Source organism: Phodopus roborovskii, unplaced genomic scaffold (assembly GCF_943737965.1).
Source record: "Phodopus roborovskii unplaced genomic scaffold, PHOROB, whole genome shotgun sequence".
Lineage (NCBI taxonomy): Eukaryota > Metazoa > Chordata > Mammalia > Rodentia > Cricetidae > Phodopus > Phodopus roborovskii.
The window spans coordinates 11,374,446-11,389,453 of NW_026126546.1; the positions used below are offsets into that span (position 1 = coordinate 11,374,446).

The window sequence follows — 15,008 nt, forward strand, 5'->3', positions numbered from 1 at the left end:
AGTTAGTGGCTGAGCAGGTGTGGGACCCAGGCTTAGATAGACAATTCAAGAAAGGCTTTGAGTCCCTCTGCTAGGACAAAACTTGTCCCCAGTGCCCAGATACTGGTGATAAAGAAGATTCCAGATGCAAAAGGCACATGCTTGCTGGCTGTCTCAGCACTTGGGAGATGAGGTGGAAGGGTTTCCTTGAGTTCAAGGCCACCCTGGGATAGAGGAAGAGCCTGTCTAAAAATAAAAGCATTCTGTTCCTTATGCTCTTCCTGCTCTTACATGCCCATAGCACATTTTCCTGAGAAATTGGAATACTTAAAAATTTTTTTTTCTTTTTGGTTTTTTGACACTCTGTAGACCAGGATGGCCTTGAACTCACAGAGATCTGATGCCTGAGTGCTGGGATTAAAGGTGTGTGCCACTTGTGCCTGGCATTTACATTTTATTATTGTCTTGGAATACTTAACTTTTTTTAATTACATGTATTTATTGGGGGATGGCATGCTGTGGTGCTTGGGTAGAGGTCAGAGAACAATTTGTGGGAGTTGGTTCTATCCTTCCAATATCTCGTGGGTCCTGCGATAGAATTGAACATCAAGTGTCTTAATGGTAAGCCCTCTTGTGGATTTGGAGTACTTTTTGTTTTCATTCTTTATTTGCCTGAGGCCCCAAGAAGTATCACCGTCAACCACTTTTCCCTAGGGTGGGCAGAGCTGGTAAGCGGAGGCTGGGGTTTGGGGGTTTTATGGCTCCCACCTCAAAGCTCTCAGGCGGCCCTGAAGTCTACCTGGCAGCAGCAGGCGAGGTGCTATTCTGGGGTCACCACCCCAGAAAGAAATGGGCATCCAGTGGAAACAAGCAGGAACCAGCGGGGTCCTCTCTGAGCCAGATAGAGACCTTGCTGCGCTGATAAACGGTCCCATAATTTGCTACCTCTGCCCTGCCACCACGCTGATGGCTGAAGGAGCTTTCTCCCTACAGGGCTGGGACTGCAGCCTCGGGATCCTGCCGTAATGCAGTAATGACAGGCTGCCAGGGAGCCCCACACAGCAGGGAGGGGCGGGGGGAGAGCCCTAGTGCTGGAGAGGATGTCGGGCTGTCTGCAGGGAGACAAGAGCTGAAGGCAGCGACTTTCTCTTCTCCAGACTGCAAGGGATTGGCTCAGACAAGGTTGCACCAATTTTCTGCCAGAACCTTCTGCCCTTCTAGACTTGGGCTTCATTACACGTGGGCGACTCCTAATCTGATCTTCCCCATGAAGGCTTCTGGGACACGCAGCACTAGGGAACAGCTGCCAGGCACTCTGCACTCAGGTACAAGGCAGAGGAGGCAGTGCTGGCAGGGAGGCCATAAGGACCGCAGTGGACACCATGGCACTGGGCTGGGAATACCACAATGAACAGTACCAAGGTCTATGGTGCCCGGAGTTGACATCATAGTTCAGAACAAATGAAAACACTAGAACTCCGGCACTCTGTTCCACACCACGATACCAGGCAGAGCATGTCACTCCATGTCAGATGAAAACCTGTCATTCCAGCACTAGGGTGAGCAAGGCAGGACAGGAAGACGGGGGTGGGGGTGGGGGGGTGGGGGGGACAGCCTGGACTACATAGTGTTTCAAAATAATAGAACTACCACCAAATACTGTCAGCTCCAGCTCTGCTTGACGAGATGTTAGATTGTCCATATGAGTGCTTCAGGCTATTGGGTCAGGTAAAAATATGGCTTAAAATGGCTTAACATATACAGAGCAATTTTTCTGCTTTCACTGTCCAGGAAGTCAGTTATTAGAACAAACATTCTATACTTAGGAAGCTTGTATTTAAATTGATCCAGTATAAAAGAGCATGCCTGAAGGCCTGGGTATGACCCTCAGCACCACATAAATCAAGGGTGCTATTGCATGACTATAGTCCTAGCACTAGGGGTGGGAGGGTGAAACAGGCAGACAGGAGTTCAAGGTCATCTTCAGCTGTGTGGTGAAACTCAGGGTAGCTTGGGCCACATGAGTCATCTCAAAACAAAACAAAAAACCCAAAAAAAAAAAAAAAAAAAAAAAAAAAAAAAACACCCCACCAACACCAACGCACACACACACACACAATCTGTTTTGCAAGGCATAGTGGCACATACCTTTAACATTCAGGAAGCAGAGGCAGTTGAATCTCTGAGTTCGAGGACAGCCAGAACTACATAGTGAGATCCTGTGTCAAAAAACAGTGTGGTTTAAGCTGGATATGGTGGTGCACACCTTTAGTTCCAGCACTCAGGAGTCCAGACAGAAGGATCTCTGAGTTCAAGGCCAGCCTGGACTTAAACTCAAGTTCCTGGACAGCCAGGGCTACAAAGAGAAATCCTGTCTTGAAAAGCCCTCCCACAAAAAAAGCAAAAAGCAACCTCCAACCAGTATGGTCTAATCAGTTATGGACTCTATATTCCATATCAAAACATTGCCAAAACTTTGTAATTGTTATAACATCATTCCCAAATATATAAAATAGCATTTAACTCAGACCTGGGACATACGTATCCAGCCATGCACCATCATGCAGTGATGGAGACAGGTTCTGAAATGCAATGTTAGGTGATTTCATTGTCTCACACATCAGAGCGTTCTCACATACGGTCAGTCACTAGGTGATGCAGCCTATGGAGCCACTGGATGTGAGTTGATGCTAAAGATAGTATCACAAGGGAGTATGACTTAGTTTATTTTTGGAGAAAGGCTGGCTTCAGATCAAAATCCCCCTGCCTCAGTCTCCTGACAGCTATAATGGTGTGTGCCATGAAATATTTGTGTGCCGGTGTCCTGCCTGTATGCATGTGGGTCAGAAGAGCATTTGTTCCAGAGGTTCAGTTCCCAGCAACCATGAGGTGACACGCAAACATCCACAACTCCAGTTCCAGACCTGCCGTCTTCCGACCTCAGTGGGTAACAGACACTCGTGGTGTCCATGTATACATGCAAAGTGTACATTAAGACAAAAATAAAGCTAAAAACAAGACACCAGTGACAGACTCTTGCACTTAAGATTTTATTTAAACAATCACTTAAATTACAATCACCCCACCCCAAATAGAAAACAGCTTTATGTTCTGGGCCCAACAGGAGTGAGCAGTCAATAATGAGAGAACAGAGGAATGGAAGCCCATGGGCATTGCTCTGGCTTGGCCACAAGGCATCTGGGAGAGGTGGAGTCCAACCTCCCCCGCACCCCCCACAAAGGCTGCTTGCACCAAGGGTTTTGAGCCTCTGGCCCTGTTGGCAAGGACAGTTAGTCACTGCTGTTGGTTGTCAGCCTCTGGACTTTTCTGAAAGTGAGGGAGCAAGAGAAACCTGTCTACAAGATAAAACAGTAACTCAAGGAGTGTTATGTACATCCATGGGTGTTGTCCAGCAAGGCCTGGCTACTACATAAATAACTGAGCAGTCACCTCAGGTCAGAGTGCTGTGGCGGCTGAGGTATGACCTTAGTCAAGATATAGACTGGCCACAGGCCAACAGCAAGGCCTCAGTGTCCCGCACTGAGCAGTAACTCTTTCAGTATCATGGTACCTCTGCACAAGAGCCATGGCAGCTAGAAATGAAACAGTGAAGGCTGGGCCCGCTCCTTGGACTGCAGGGACATTTCCTCCTTGACTCTTCAGCTGCCTACAGAAAGGGCTCAGGCAGACTCGAGGGCACTGCTTTCAGCCCTCCTACGGGGCTGCAGATACTGAGGGCCCCAGCCTTCCTCTCCGGGGGAGCCGAGGTGCTCCTGACTGAGTGGGCTTCAGGTCCCACCTACCAGGCAATGGTCACACCTGCCACTGCTCAAATACCAGGGTTCCCATGTGGCCATATAGCTTGAAAATTTGAGACACATCAGTAGTTAAATTAAAAAACAAGGCCGGACGTAATTTTTATAAACCAGCATCATGGGCCTGTGTCCACAACCATTGTCAAAGATTCAATTTACAGAGAGGAAGAAAGCCAGGCATGTGTTTCAGGCCCGAGAAGACAGCTCGACAACAGAGTCAGGTTCCAGACTAGAGTCCTAACCCAGGTGTCCAAGGAGGCTGGGGTAACCCTCAGGGGTGGCTAACTATGGCGAAGTGGCCACACGAGCAGCCAGTCAGTGGGAACAAGGTAGAGTGCCTCAGTTTCTCAAAATCAAATGGTACTATGGAGCATTTCTTTGCTCCCAGTCCCTCAACCCCACTCTTCAGTTAATGCACATCTTCTCATGGATTGAGACATACCACCTGCTCTGTTAGTGACACCCATTATGCAGGTAGAGCCACATGGTATGCATCTGATGCCCAGCATGGAGGCAACCCATAGGGTTCACCTGTGAGACTGCTGAACTGTGAGTGGACACCTATGTCAGGCTAGCGAAAGAAGGATCCTCAGGGAAGACCACGAGGCCTAGGTGTTAGAGAGCTGTGAAGAATATGTTGGGATAGGCAGCCGGGCTCTGGGATTCCATGTGCTGAGTGGGATAATGGAGGCCCTTGTCGCAGCCCAGGCACTGATGGGGATGTGACCAGGAAGCCCCTGGCAGACCACAGGCAAGCATGGAGCCTGAAGGAAGTCCTGTACACACTATCCTCTCAGAGCCCGCATGGGCTCCACTCGCCTCCCAGCCCTTCAGCCTCTCATCACAGCTCCCATCCTCTGATGCTTCCTGCCATCAGACAGCTACAACACTGTCTCAGGGGAGGAGCCTGGCCGAGGAACCGTCATTGCCGGCTCTAAGCTCAGCCTGGCCATGCTTCTGCACCGTGTCCGGTCCTCATTGTGGAGGAGAGGCATATCTCAGAACCCCTGTGGGGGAGCGGGTAGCACCAGCATGGTAGATTTTAGGCAGCCTCCACACTGGATTCCTAAAGCCACTTCCCAAACCAGGTTCTGGAGTGAGCAGCAGGCACTTGGACACCTGCATCACAGTGCCTAGGACGCAGGAAGGATGGCAGCCATGCACAACAACAAATACTTCTCAAAAAAAAAAAAAAAAAACCAACAACAAAAAAAACCCAAAACAAAACAAAAAACACAAAGAAAAGAAAGATGCAGGCAGAGCTAGACACCTCGAGAGCTCTCTACAGGGCCAGAGTTCAAAACCAACTGCACATGAAGGGAACTGGGCCCTCTATTCAGAATTCCCAAATAAGCCAGTCCCCTACTGATGGCTCCCACGGGGCCAGGGCCATCCGGTCGCTGTCAGGGGCAGAAGTGGCAGATCCTGAGGTGGCTGGGTCACTGCTAGAGTTCTTCAAAGAAGGCCACTCGGGACTTGGCGCTCTGCAGAGTGAGCTGTAAGAAAGGAGAGAGAGGCTGAAAGGGGACAACCTCAAAGGTACAGTGACAGGAAGTGTGGTCAAGACACTGATGGTCAAGCCCGGATAAGGGTCCAGACTGAGCCCCGGGTTCAAATGTGGAATGACAAATGACAAGCCAGAAAGGGTGGCTGGTGGGCAGACCCATCGCAGAGGGTACGCCCATCGCAGAGCTTTCCCCAGAGGAGGGAGTCTAGTTTGTGATTCTCGTGTTCTTTGGCTTTGAATGCCAGCTCCCGTCCTGTGCCGTGGAGTACACCAGCTTCTTTGGGCTGAGGTCCAGGCTGGCACCACAAGCCTTTCAGTTCTTACATGTAGAATCTCCTTCTCTGCAGGACAGGAGTACTGGGCAGTGCCTGGCAGGCCACCCCTACCTCTCAGGATACCACCCAGGAAAATGGAGAAGGGGAGCAGAGGCAGATATGCCTTCCCAAGTCCCCGACTCTGGGGCTGCCTCCCAGCCTCTCCCCAGACAGAAGCATCTGGCATAGGCATCTATTTCCTGCTACTCCTGAAAACGGAGCCCTGGGGGCAAGACTATGTTTTTAATGCAGCCCCAGAGTTTCCCAGTCAGCAACTGCACACTGTCCATCTCCATCCCCCAAACGTTTACCTTAGAGCTTGGCTCTGAGCGGGAGAATAGACTGAATGGATGGAATGGGATATGGGCCACAATTCTAACTAAAAGGGAGACACGGGGCTGACTGTTTCTATTCCAGATCACTGTGTGGCCTCAGTGAACACCCTGGACATCTCTGAACCCCATGCCTCTGGAGGTAAGCCATGGGGCAGGCTAGCTGGTCTGGTCCTTCCCTGGGCCCAGGGTAGTCAGTCTCAGCCTGAAGAATCCACTGTACTCACCAAAGCTCTACAAAGGGCAGGAGAGGGAGACTGTGAACCCACCTCACCATCAAAAGACAGGCAGCATTAGTGTGCTCAAAATGAGACAGCTTGAGAGCCGACTCTTCAAATCCTGCCAAATCTTTTGGCCTTGAAGTTCCCGACTAACAAGCTGGATGCAAGGAGGCATCTGAGCTGTTTTCTTCAGCAGAACCAATTCCAGAAGCTCTGTGGAAGCCCAGTTCTGCCAGGAATGGAGAGGGCTTTTCTTTGCTGAGGCAAACACCCTCCAGACGGGAACTGCATTTGGCTAGGTTTTTTCCACAGTGCCAGCAGAGGGGACAGTGTGCATGAGTCCTGTGATAATAGGGACCAGGGCGGTAAAGGAGAGGATGGTGCCAGAGATCTAGGACAAAAATCCTCTCCAGGGAAGGCTTATATCAAAAGGTGTCCCCACACTTCTGGGACAACCTCAGGAGTTTTCTGGGAATAAGGAGCCTGCAGGCAGGGATAGGACACACCCACAGCCACTTCCAGTGAAATCTAAGCGCAGCGAGACCTAAGAACTGTCTGTGCAGTGACCAGGTCACAAACCTATTGGCGTCAGTTTCCCCACAGTGATACAGGGTAATGCAGGAAACACTCAGCATCCGCCTGGCCCATACTAAGAACTCATCAGATGTCATTCCCAACTGTGCCATCATACCCCTTCTAGGGGAAGCAGATCGGAGCAGAGCCCTGGTTAGATCAGATGCAGGCAGAAGGGCCATGAACTGTGCCAGCCTCTGAGCCAGGACAGACACTGCCCAGAGAGACCTGACTACTTCTCCAGGCATGACACCCGGGCTGTGGGGGCCTCTGAAAGTCTCTTGCCTGTTTCCACAATGTTGGCTCTAAGAATTCCTGGATCCACTACCCAAGCACGCTGGCTGTCCCCTCAAGGTGCTTGGGGAGGGTTTTGGCAGCATCCGATTCTAGGTACTCCAGCTTGTACTTGTTAGGATGCAAAGCTCTCTTCTCGGGATTTGCTCCTCCCTGATTCCCACCAGTGCCTCTGCAGGATAGATGACCTGTCTCTTACCAGAAGGGTCTGCCCTTAGTACAGAGGAAAGTATGAGTGCGCCAGGTGGGCAGAAAGCACAGCCAGCACTGCAGTGGCGTGCAGATGAGTGGCTTTTCAGGGGCTCCAGGCTGATAAGTCCCCCTTACAGGGTAGCTGAGAGCCTCCTGTGGTCAGCGCCCAGATCAGAGGGAGGCCTGACTGCTACTACCCCACCCTCTACCCTTTCTATACAGAGTTCCTGGCACTTCTAATTCCATCAAGAAAGCCAAAGTCTGAGGAATTTATAGCGTGTGCTCACTTCCCACTGCTGGAATGCTTCCAGGGGCCACCTCAGACTGCTTCTCCCTCAGCAGTATCCTTCATCTTAAGACATCAAATGCCCTCCTCCTGGCAGGACCGGAGGGCAGAGCTTATGCAGGAAGGGGGGCAGTGATTCAATGATGTTCCGGGAGAAGCCCTGAGCCTCTCTCTCTCTTTAGTATGCACTCAAGGCACCCATGAAGGAGGCATTCCAGAGCCAAGAAGCCCTTTTTGGGGGCACTGCCGCCTGTTTCTATGGACTGTGCTCCTGGTTAGGCACTCTGTGGGTAAGCTACCGCATGCCGCCTGCTCTCTGTGACACAGGCGGGGATCATCCTAGAAAGTGGGTTACCATACTACAAGCAGGAGGTGTTCATGAGAGGAAAAGCTCAGGCTCTGAGGAAATGGACATTAAGTCCTTCATAAAACCAGCCAACAGGGCCTGGAGTAATGGCTCAGAGGTTAAGAGCACTGGCTGTTCTTCCAAAGGACCCAAGTTCAATTCCCAGCAACCACATGGTGGCTCACAACCACCTGTAATGAGAACAGGTGCCCTCTTCCGACCTGCAGGCAGAACACTGTATGCATAATTAATAAATCTTAAAAAACAAAACAAACAAAAACAGCCAACAAACTTCCTGGGTTTTTGTGAGACTCTCACATCCAAAAGTCCATGGCAACTGTTGTTCAGTGATAGGATTGGATCTCTATGCGCAGCACAGTAACATCTCTGCTTGTAAGAGCCAGAGAGTGCCATAGAGACCCTACTAAGATTCCAGCCTCAGAAGGGCAAGGTGGCGCAGAGGCCTCTGAGTTTGAGGCCAGCCTGGCTACAGAGAGACAGTTCCAGGACAGCCAGGACCACAAAGAGAAACCCTATCTTGAAAAAACAAAACAAACAAACAAACAAACAAAGGTTCTAGCCTTATTTCCTTTCACAGGAGCCTCATATCATGTCACACTGAGGTGACAGTGAACCCACCTGAGCCCAGCCACAATGTTCATATGCACTCTTTGGCTGTGGAGTAGGGTGCAGAATCCCAGCTACAGTGTTCACATATGCTTTCGGCCGTGGAGGTGCATCCCTTCAATGTGGGCTGCAGATTCCCCACTGCAGAGTTCAGTATGTATCCTTTGGCTGTGGAGGCAGGCCTCTTGAATGTGGGGTAAAGGCTCCGCTCATACCACTAAGATATCTGGGAGACTGTCTGGGCAAGGCGAATTCTGTTTAATCAGGCGGTAAAACCAAGAAGCTCAGGACATGGCTAGGCCACCAGGTCCAGTGCTGCATGCTGGGACCTGCTTTCTGAACAAGCTAGCTGAGCTCATGCAGACCAGTGACCATTCTGCTAAGCCTAGTCCTTTAAAACTAACACTAGCTCCAGACAAGGTCAATCAGTCATCTGGACATCAGACTCTGCTCCTCCAGGAAGGCTGGAAACCTGGAGGAACCAGCTCCCTGAAGATAGCGCCTCCTCTCCAAGCACTAGGCTGACCTGCTCTTTTTAGCTGTCTTCGAATCTGATTGGAATCAGCCCTGCGAATACAGAACAAATTAAGTTCTTTCCTGACAGACCCCCCCCCCCTTCCCCTCCATTAGCCTGACACTAAACCAATTCCAATCTGAAGAGACCAACTTCCTTTTCTTTCTCTGTGGCAGATTCTATGTGTCTTTGTTTCTTATCATATGGGCCCTGATCTTCCTTCCCACTTCAGCACTCAGACAGAACCTGGAAGAAGCACCTTTCTTCCTACCCACCACATTACCAGGCTGTGGAAAGGGAACCACTTAGCAAAAGCAAGGTCCCTCTGTGTTATGTGACAAAAATGGACAAATCACAAGTCTGGATTTGGGAGACACACAGGAATGCCAAGCATGGTGGGCAGACCTGTAATCCCAGCACTTGGGAGGCAGAGGTCAGGCCAGCCAGAGCTACACAGCAAGACCCTATTTCAAATACCAAACCAAACCCAAACAAATGAACAAAAGACAAGAGACACACTGGCACATGCCTGTAATTCAGGAGGCCGAGACAGGGGCATTCTAAATAGTAAGTTCAAGGCTAGCCTGGATAACATAGATCCTGTCCTAAAAAACAATACAAAGGAAGAAAAAACAAAAACAAAAAAAAAAAACAAAAAAACCCCAAAAAACAAAACCCAAAACCTCTGGCTGGATATACTGGTGTTAACTTTTAAATATCAGCACTAAGGAGGCAGAGGAAGGGGAACATCTGAGTTTGAGGCCACCCTGGGTTACATAGTGAGTTCCAGACCAGTCAAGGTTACATACATACAAAGACCCTGTCTCAAACAAAACAAAAGTCTCCTGTTCACCTTATGATAGGAACTTCATCAAGATGCTCCTGAGAAACAGCTCTAGGGCTGGCAGACACCAAACCTGGAAGGTATCTGTAACCAGAGTTGCCCTGCTGATGGACTAGGAGGGAGGAGTCTAACTACTAAGGTCCTTCCAACATCGACTCCAAGAGCACCGCCTGATGGAAACCCACTATGAGAAGGCAAACTGCCAACTCTGACCACCTCTCCTCTAAAAGTCCTTTTGGGGACCATTTTCCAGAGTGACAGACGGGTAACAAAATGTATTCCAGCATGAAGCCTGCAGCAGCAAGGCTGCTTGATTAAGAATGAATTACACTTTCATCAGCACAGAAAGAAAATTGATTCACAAGGCTGCATTGTGACAATCTTGTACTAACGCAAAAGGGAGTAGAGAGGCAGCCAGGACAGAGGCACTTTGGTTATCAGTGGGGAGAGAGGAAGCTCTACAATTAAGTGGAAAGAACAAAACTAATCAGGGCACCAGGATTCCTTAAACTACTCTCTGGGGGCCTTGCCTCAATCCACTTAGCCCCAGGGAGAAGAGGAAAGTGGGAGGGGCTGTCTAATTCATTTTAAATAATAAGACCCACAGTGCCGACCCCATTTTAGATACTAACCTAATAACTCCCAGTGCTGAGACTCAGCTCGTCCCATAAAAACGCAGTGGAATTGAAATGCAAGCCCTAAAATCATGTTATACTTCCTCTCCGCCACTACACATTGAAAATGAAGGAGCGGGGGAGGGCGGGGATGGAAAGGGCATGCAGATTCTCTGGCATGAGGATGCCAGGGAACAAGCAGACTCCAGCAGAAAGGTGACAGTCAGAGACGGCACCAACAGATTCAACAAGATCTTCATTTGGGTACGATAAACATTTCCCTTTCTAAACTGGAGCCAAGGTGGGGGTGCTGACAAAGGGGGAGGGTGCTACTAAAAACCATGTACGTTCAACTCTTCTGCAGTCTTGGTTGCCTTCTCCATGTGTGCATGGAGAGAGCTTGTCCCTAAACAAAGGTGGAATGAGAGGCCACATCCATCCCAAGAAACAAATCCAATTCCTTCACAGAGGAATCTGCCCAGGAAATCCCTGGGGAATCCAATCTGTATTAACCCATAGGGATATAAAGCAGCAGCAATATGCCTGGAAATGTCTGCTGTCTCTCTGCTGCCCTATGATGCTGGAAGGGCCTTTTACTACTCCGCTCTTCCTCCTAACAAATGAACTCATCGGCCTGATTCACCTCACTGGACAGGTAGAGGCTAAATGATCTCTACCAAGTACTCTGGGCAAAAGCCTTAGGAAAGAGGCCCTGCTATATGGATGTCACTTCTAAATTGCCAATCTCCAAAGAGAAATCATGGCAAGGCTCCTAAGGACAGAACCCGGAGCCTGCAGAATGAGTTTGCATCCCTGCTTTTCCCTCCCACCATGGCAGCAACAAATCAGGTGCCCTGGGAGCGCTGTGCTGAAACGAAACAGATCTTCAGAGCCAAGGGGCCAAATGGAATGCTTTACTGCATCAAATAAGGCCCAGTAATGGCCACAGGCACTTTCTAATAATCATAAAACATTCTAGGCCACAAGGCAGGGTTTGTAGGCTCAACACTTCCAAAACCAAACTCCTTTACAGGGTAAAGCTTTCCAACCAAAACCAGGATCAGGCTGTAGCCTTACAGGGACTGGCTGACTCTATCTGGACCTTCCAGAAACAAGCAAGAAAACCACAGCCCCCAGCAGCCACAAGACTCATGGAAATGGCGTATTAGGAATGGCTTTCAGGACTGAGCCCACAGGATGACAACCAAGAAGTGAACCCTGTTTGTGTTTGTTTTGTTTTTATATCTTATATGAATGAGTGTCTGTGCCTGGTTCCCAAGGAAGATAGAAGACGATGTCTGGTCCTCGAGCTGGAGTTACCGATGGGTGTGAGCCTGGGGTGCTGGGAAGCAAACCTGGGTCCTCTGTGACAGCAGTCAGTGCTCTTAAACGCTGAGCCACCACTCCAGTCCCAGAAGAGCTCTTTTAAGACCAGCCTTCAAGTCAGGATTGGTGCCACACTCAGGAGGCAGAGGCAGATGGATCGCCGAGTTTGAAGCCAGCCTGGTCTACAGAGTGAGTTCCTGGACAGCCAGGCTATGTAGAAGACCTGTCTCAAAGAACAAAAACCAAACTAGACCAGCTCTTAAGGCCTTGTGTGTGCATCCACGGCCTGGGCACTGAGAAGGGGCCCTGGGCAATGCGGTCTCTTCTGGGTCTTCTGTGCTCACATCTGGCCTTGCTGCTGCTCCCACCTCACTTCTCTCTCCCCCTTCCCTGGATGCAGAAATCAAGGAAGATTCTGGAGCCCGAGGAACCAGTATGCAGGCTTTTAGGTCAGGGCCAAGGATCTTCTTTCTGCCAGACAAAGCCCCATTTCTAAAGCAATCAGGGACACTCAGCCCACAGGTTTACAGTGAAGCCGAGACACGTGAACCGTGCACTGAACTTCTCAGCAGCAAACTGAGGTTAGCCATGTATACCAGAGGTAACCGAGGAGGCCCTGGTTGCTTGTTTTAATTGTGGAAGATGCCTTTCACACATATTCAATTCTCCCTGCGATTTATCACTTCTCCAGGTGCCTGAAGTGTTCTACTTCATTTCGCAAGCCCTGCATCTCCAAGGAGACTCTGCAGAAATTGAAGATGACATTGACATTGGTCTTTTCTGTCTTCCTGATCCAGGAAAGGCAGCTGGGCTTCCCATAAACGTCAAAGCTCTGCTATTCCTGCTCCTCCACAGTGGGACACACAGTGCACACTGACAATCTAAGCCATCTACAAATGAAGTAAGCCTTTTCAGCTCCACGACCCCATGATTCCTTAGAAATCCTCTGCTCTGTTGGAGGTTACGGGCATGAGAATGATGACTTGTTTGTGGGTTCTTGGATCAACTCCAGATCAGGAGACTGAAATAAGAATCCTGAGAGACTGACAGGATGGCCTGAAGGGTACCTGATCCATGATGCTCTCACGTCCAGAGTATGGTGGCTGAGCTAACTCACACCTGGCTACCACTGTCAGCAGCGCTATGGCTCTGAAGCCCAAACACTCAGACCTAAGGTGGCCTGCGTGCCCGCTCAGTTGGACTGCTGGTTTCACTCTGCAACTCAGGGCCCAGATGCCAGGAACATGTGTCTCTCCCTCTGAGAGTAAAATGAATCCTGGTTCCCCAGGGCAGCTTGCTGACTCAGATGCAAATGCCACACCAGTTGCACTGATCATCAGTCGGGAAAAGTGGAACATGAGAAAAGGAGTTAGAAAAGCCAATTTTGGCTCTAGAAGTTTTTCACATCCAACACCTAGTGCTCACCACCAGTACAGACTTCACTGGTAGTACAACCCATAATTCCTCCCTAATCACTGGTCCTCAAGTAGACGTTCCTTTCATACTGTTAAACCCTCACTGTGCACCAAGTGCCTCACGTGACTTCTCTCATTTAACCTCAGAACAATCCTGGGGGTTGGGGGAAGCTGATGAAGATGATGATATGATGGTGATGATTTGAGGCAGGGCCTCACTGTGTAGTCCTGCCTGGCCTGAAACTTGGTAGGTAGATCAGTTGGCCTTAGAGTCACAGAGATCTGCCTGCCTGGGATGAAAGGTGTGTGACACTATACCTGGCAGATTATTTTGATGATCTCAGTTGCTACTGGGATCTAACACAGGGCCTCATGGATGGTAGCAAGTGCTCTTCCACTGTCCCGTTTCTTTGAGACAGTGTCTTGCTTTTTGACTCAAACTGTCCTTGACTGCCTCAGTCTTTTAAGAAGCTGGTTTATAGGTGTGAGCCATTGCTAGGCTTCATTTATCTTTTACAGATAAGGATTCTATCTCGTAAAAAAACAAAAACTGAGGGCTAGAGAAATGGTTCAGTGGTTAAGAGTACTGGCTGCTCTTCTAAAGGATCAGGATTCAATTCCTGGCACCCACACAGTGACTCACAACCATCCATGTAACTCCAGTTCCAGAGGATCCGATGCCCTCTTCTGGACTCTGTGGTCACCAGGCACAAACATACTATAAAAGACATGCATGCAGGCAAAATATTTACACACATAAAAATTTAAAAAGGAATGCAAAAGTTATTGAGAAAGGACAAGAACCCCACCTTTCGACATTCTAAGTGTCAGGTCCAAAAGAAACTCAGAACAAATGGCTAACTGTGGTGTCTATCAGCACACCAAAGCACAAGCTGGCCTGCAGGAACACTCAAGGCTTGTGGCTCTTGTCAGTTTTTCTTACCCCACCTCTCTGTCTTACACATCTCTAGCTCATGGGCCTCCCTTCCCGCAGCTTCTGGCCATTTCAGCCGTGCCCTCTCTTGGCTCCTCTCATCTCCTTTGCTCACATTTTCTCTTCCTTCCTCTCTTGCTCTCCCCCCCAACTCCTCTCATGGCGCAGTCTAGTCTGCTGGCCATGTTCAGTATCCTACTTTCTCTCCCTGCTGTAGACTCTTCCAGATGCCCTGGGTGCACCCTCCCTCGTATCTCCAATAAAACCTCCTAGCCACACCTTAGGGCAGTTATGCCCTCACTTTATACACTGAGAATCCAAGCCCTTCAGTTAGCTTCTTGATGAGGCAAAATAGTGAAAGCAAGACCACCACCCTGGATTAGAATGAGAGACCTGTTCCTTGAAGAAACCTATGACCACAACTCATGAAAACAGAACAAAAGCCAACGTTGGCTAGTTTGGACACAGGCCCTCAGACTGAAAACTCTCCAAGTCACCATCAGTCTTAACATCTCTGTGGTGGTTTGAATAGGAATAGCTCCCATAGGCTCGTATATTTGGATGTCTGGTTACTAGGGAAAGGCACCACTTGACAGGGATTAGGTATGGCTTTTTTGGAGGAAGCGCAGCCTTGTTGAAGGAAGTGTACCACTGAAGTTGGGCTTTGGGGTTTCAGGTGCTCAAGCCAGACCCAGTGTCTCTCTCTTCCTATTGGCTGCTGAGATGTAGAGCTCTCGGGTACCTCTCCAGCACCATGTCGGCCTGTGTGCTTCCATGCCTCTGCCATGATGATAATAGACTTAACTATACCTCTGAAGGTAAAAGCCAGCTCCAATTAAATGCTTTCTAAGAGCTGCCATGGTTATGGCATCTCT

At 49.4% G+C, this 15,008-nt stretch overlaps 1 protein-coding gene across 8 annotated transcripts in view; it reads right to left on the reverse strand.

Annotated features, from left to right (window-relative positions):
* Nucleotides 1-3,010: 3,010 nt before the first annotated feature.
* Nucleotides 3,011-15,008, reverse strand: part of Nf2 (NF2, moesin-ezrin-radixin like (MERLIN) tumor suppressor) — an 83,340-nt gene continuing 71,342 nt past the window's right edge. For 6 of the 8 annotated variants that reach the window (XM_051200400.1, XM_051200398.1, XM_051200397.1 and 3 more), the window contains one exon: nt 3,011-5,290. In XM_051200400.1, the coding sequence (XP_051056357.1) occupies nt 5,240-5,290 (51 nt within the window). In that variant the 3' untranslated portion in view covers nt 3,011-5,239. Of the gene's footprint in view, nt 5,291-12,149; nt 12,175-12,367; nt 12,528-15,008 lie in introns of those variants that run through there. The other 2 variants (XM_051200395.1, XM_051200394.1) reach the window with 2 other exon arrangements.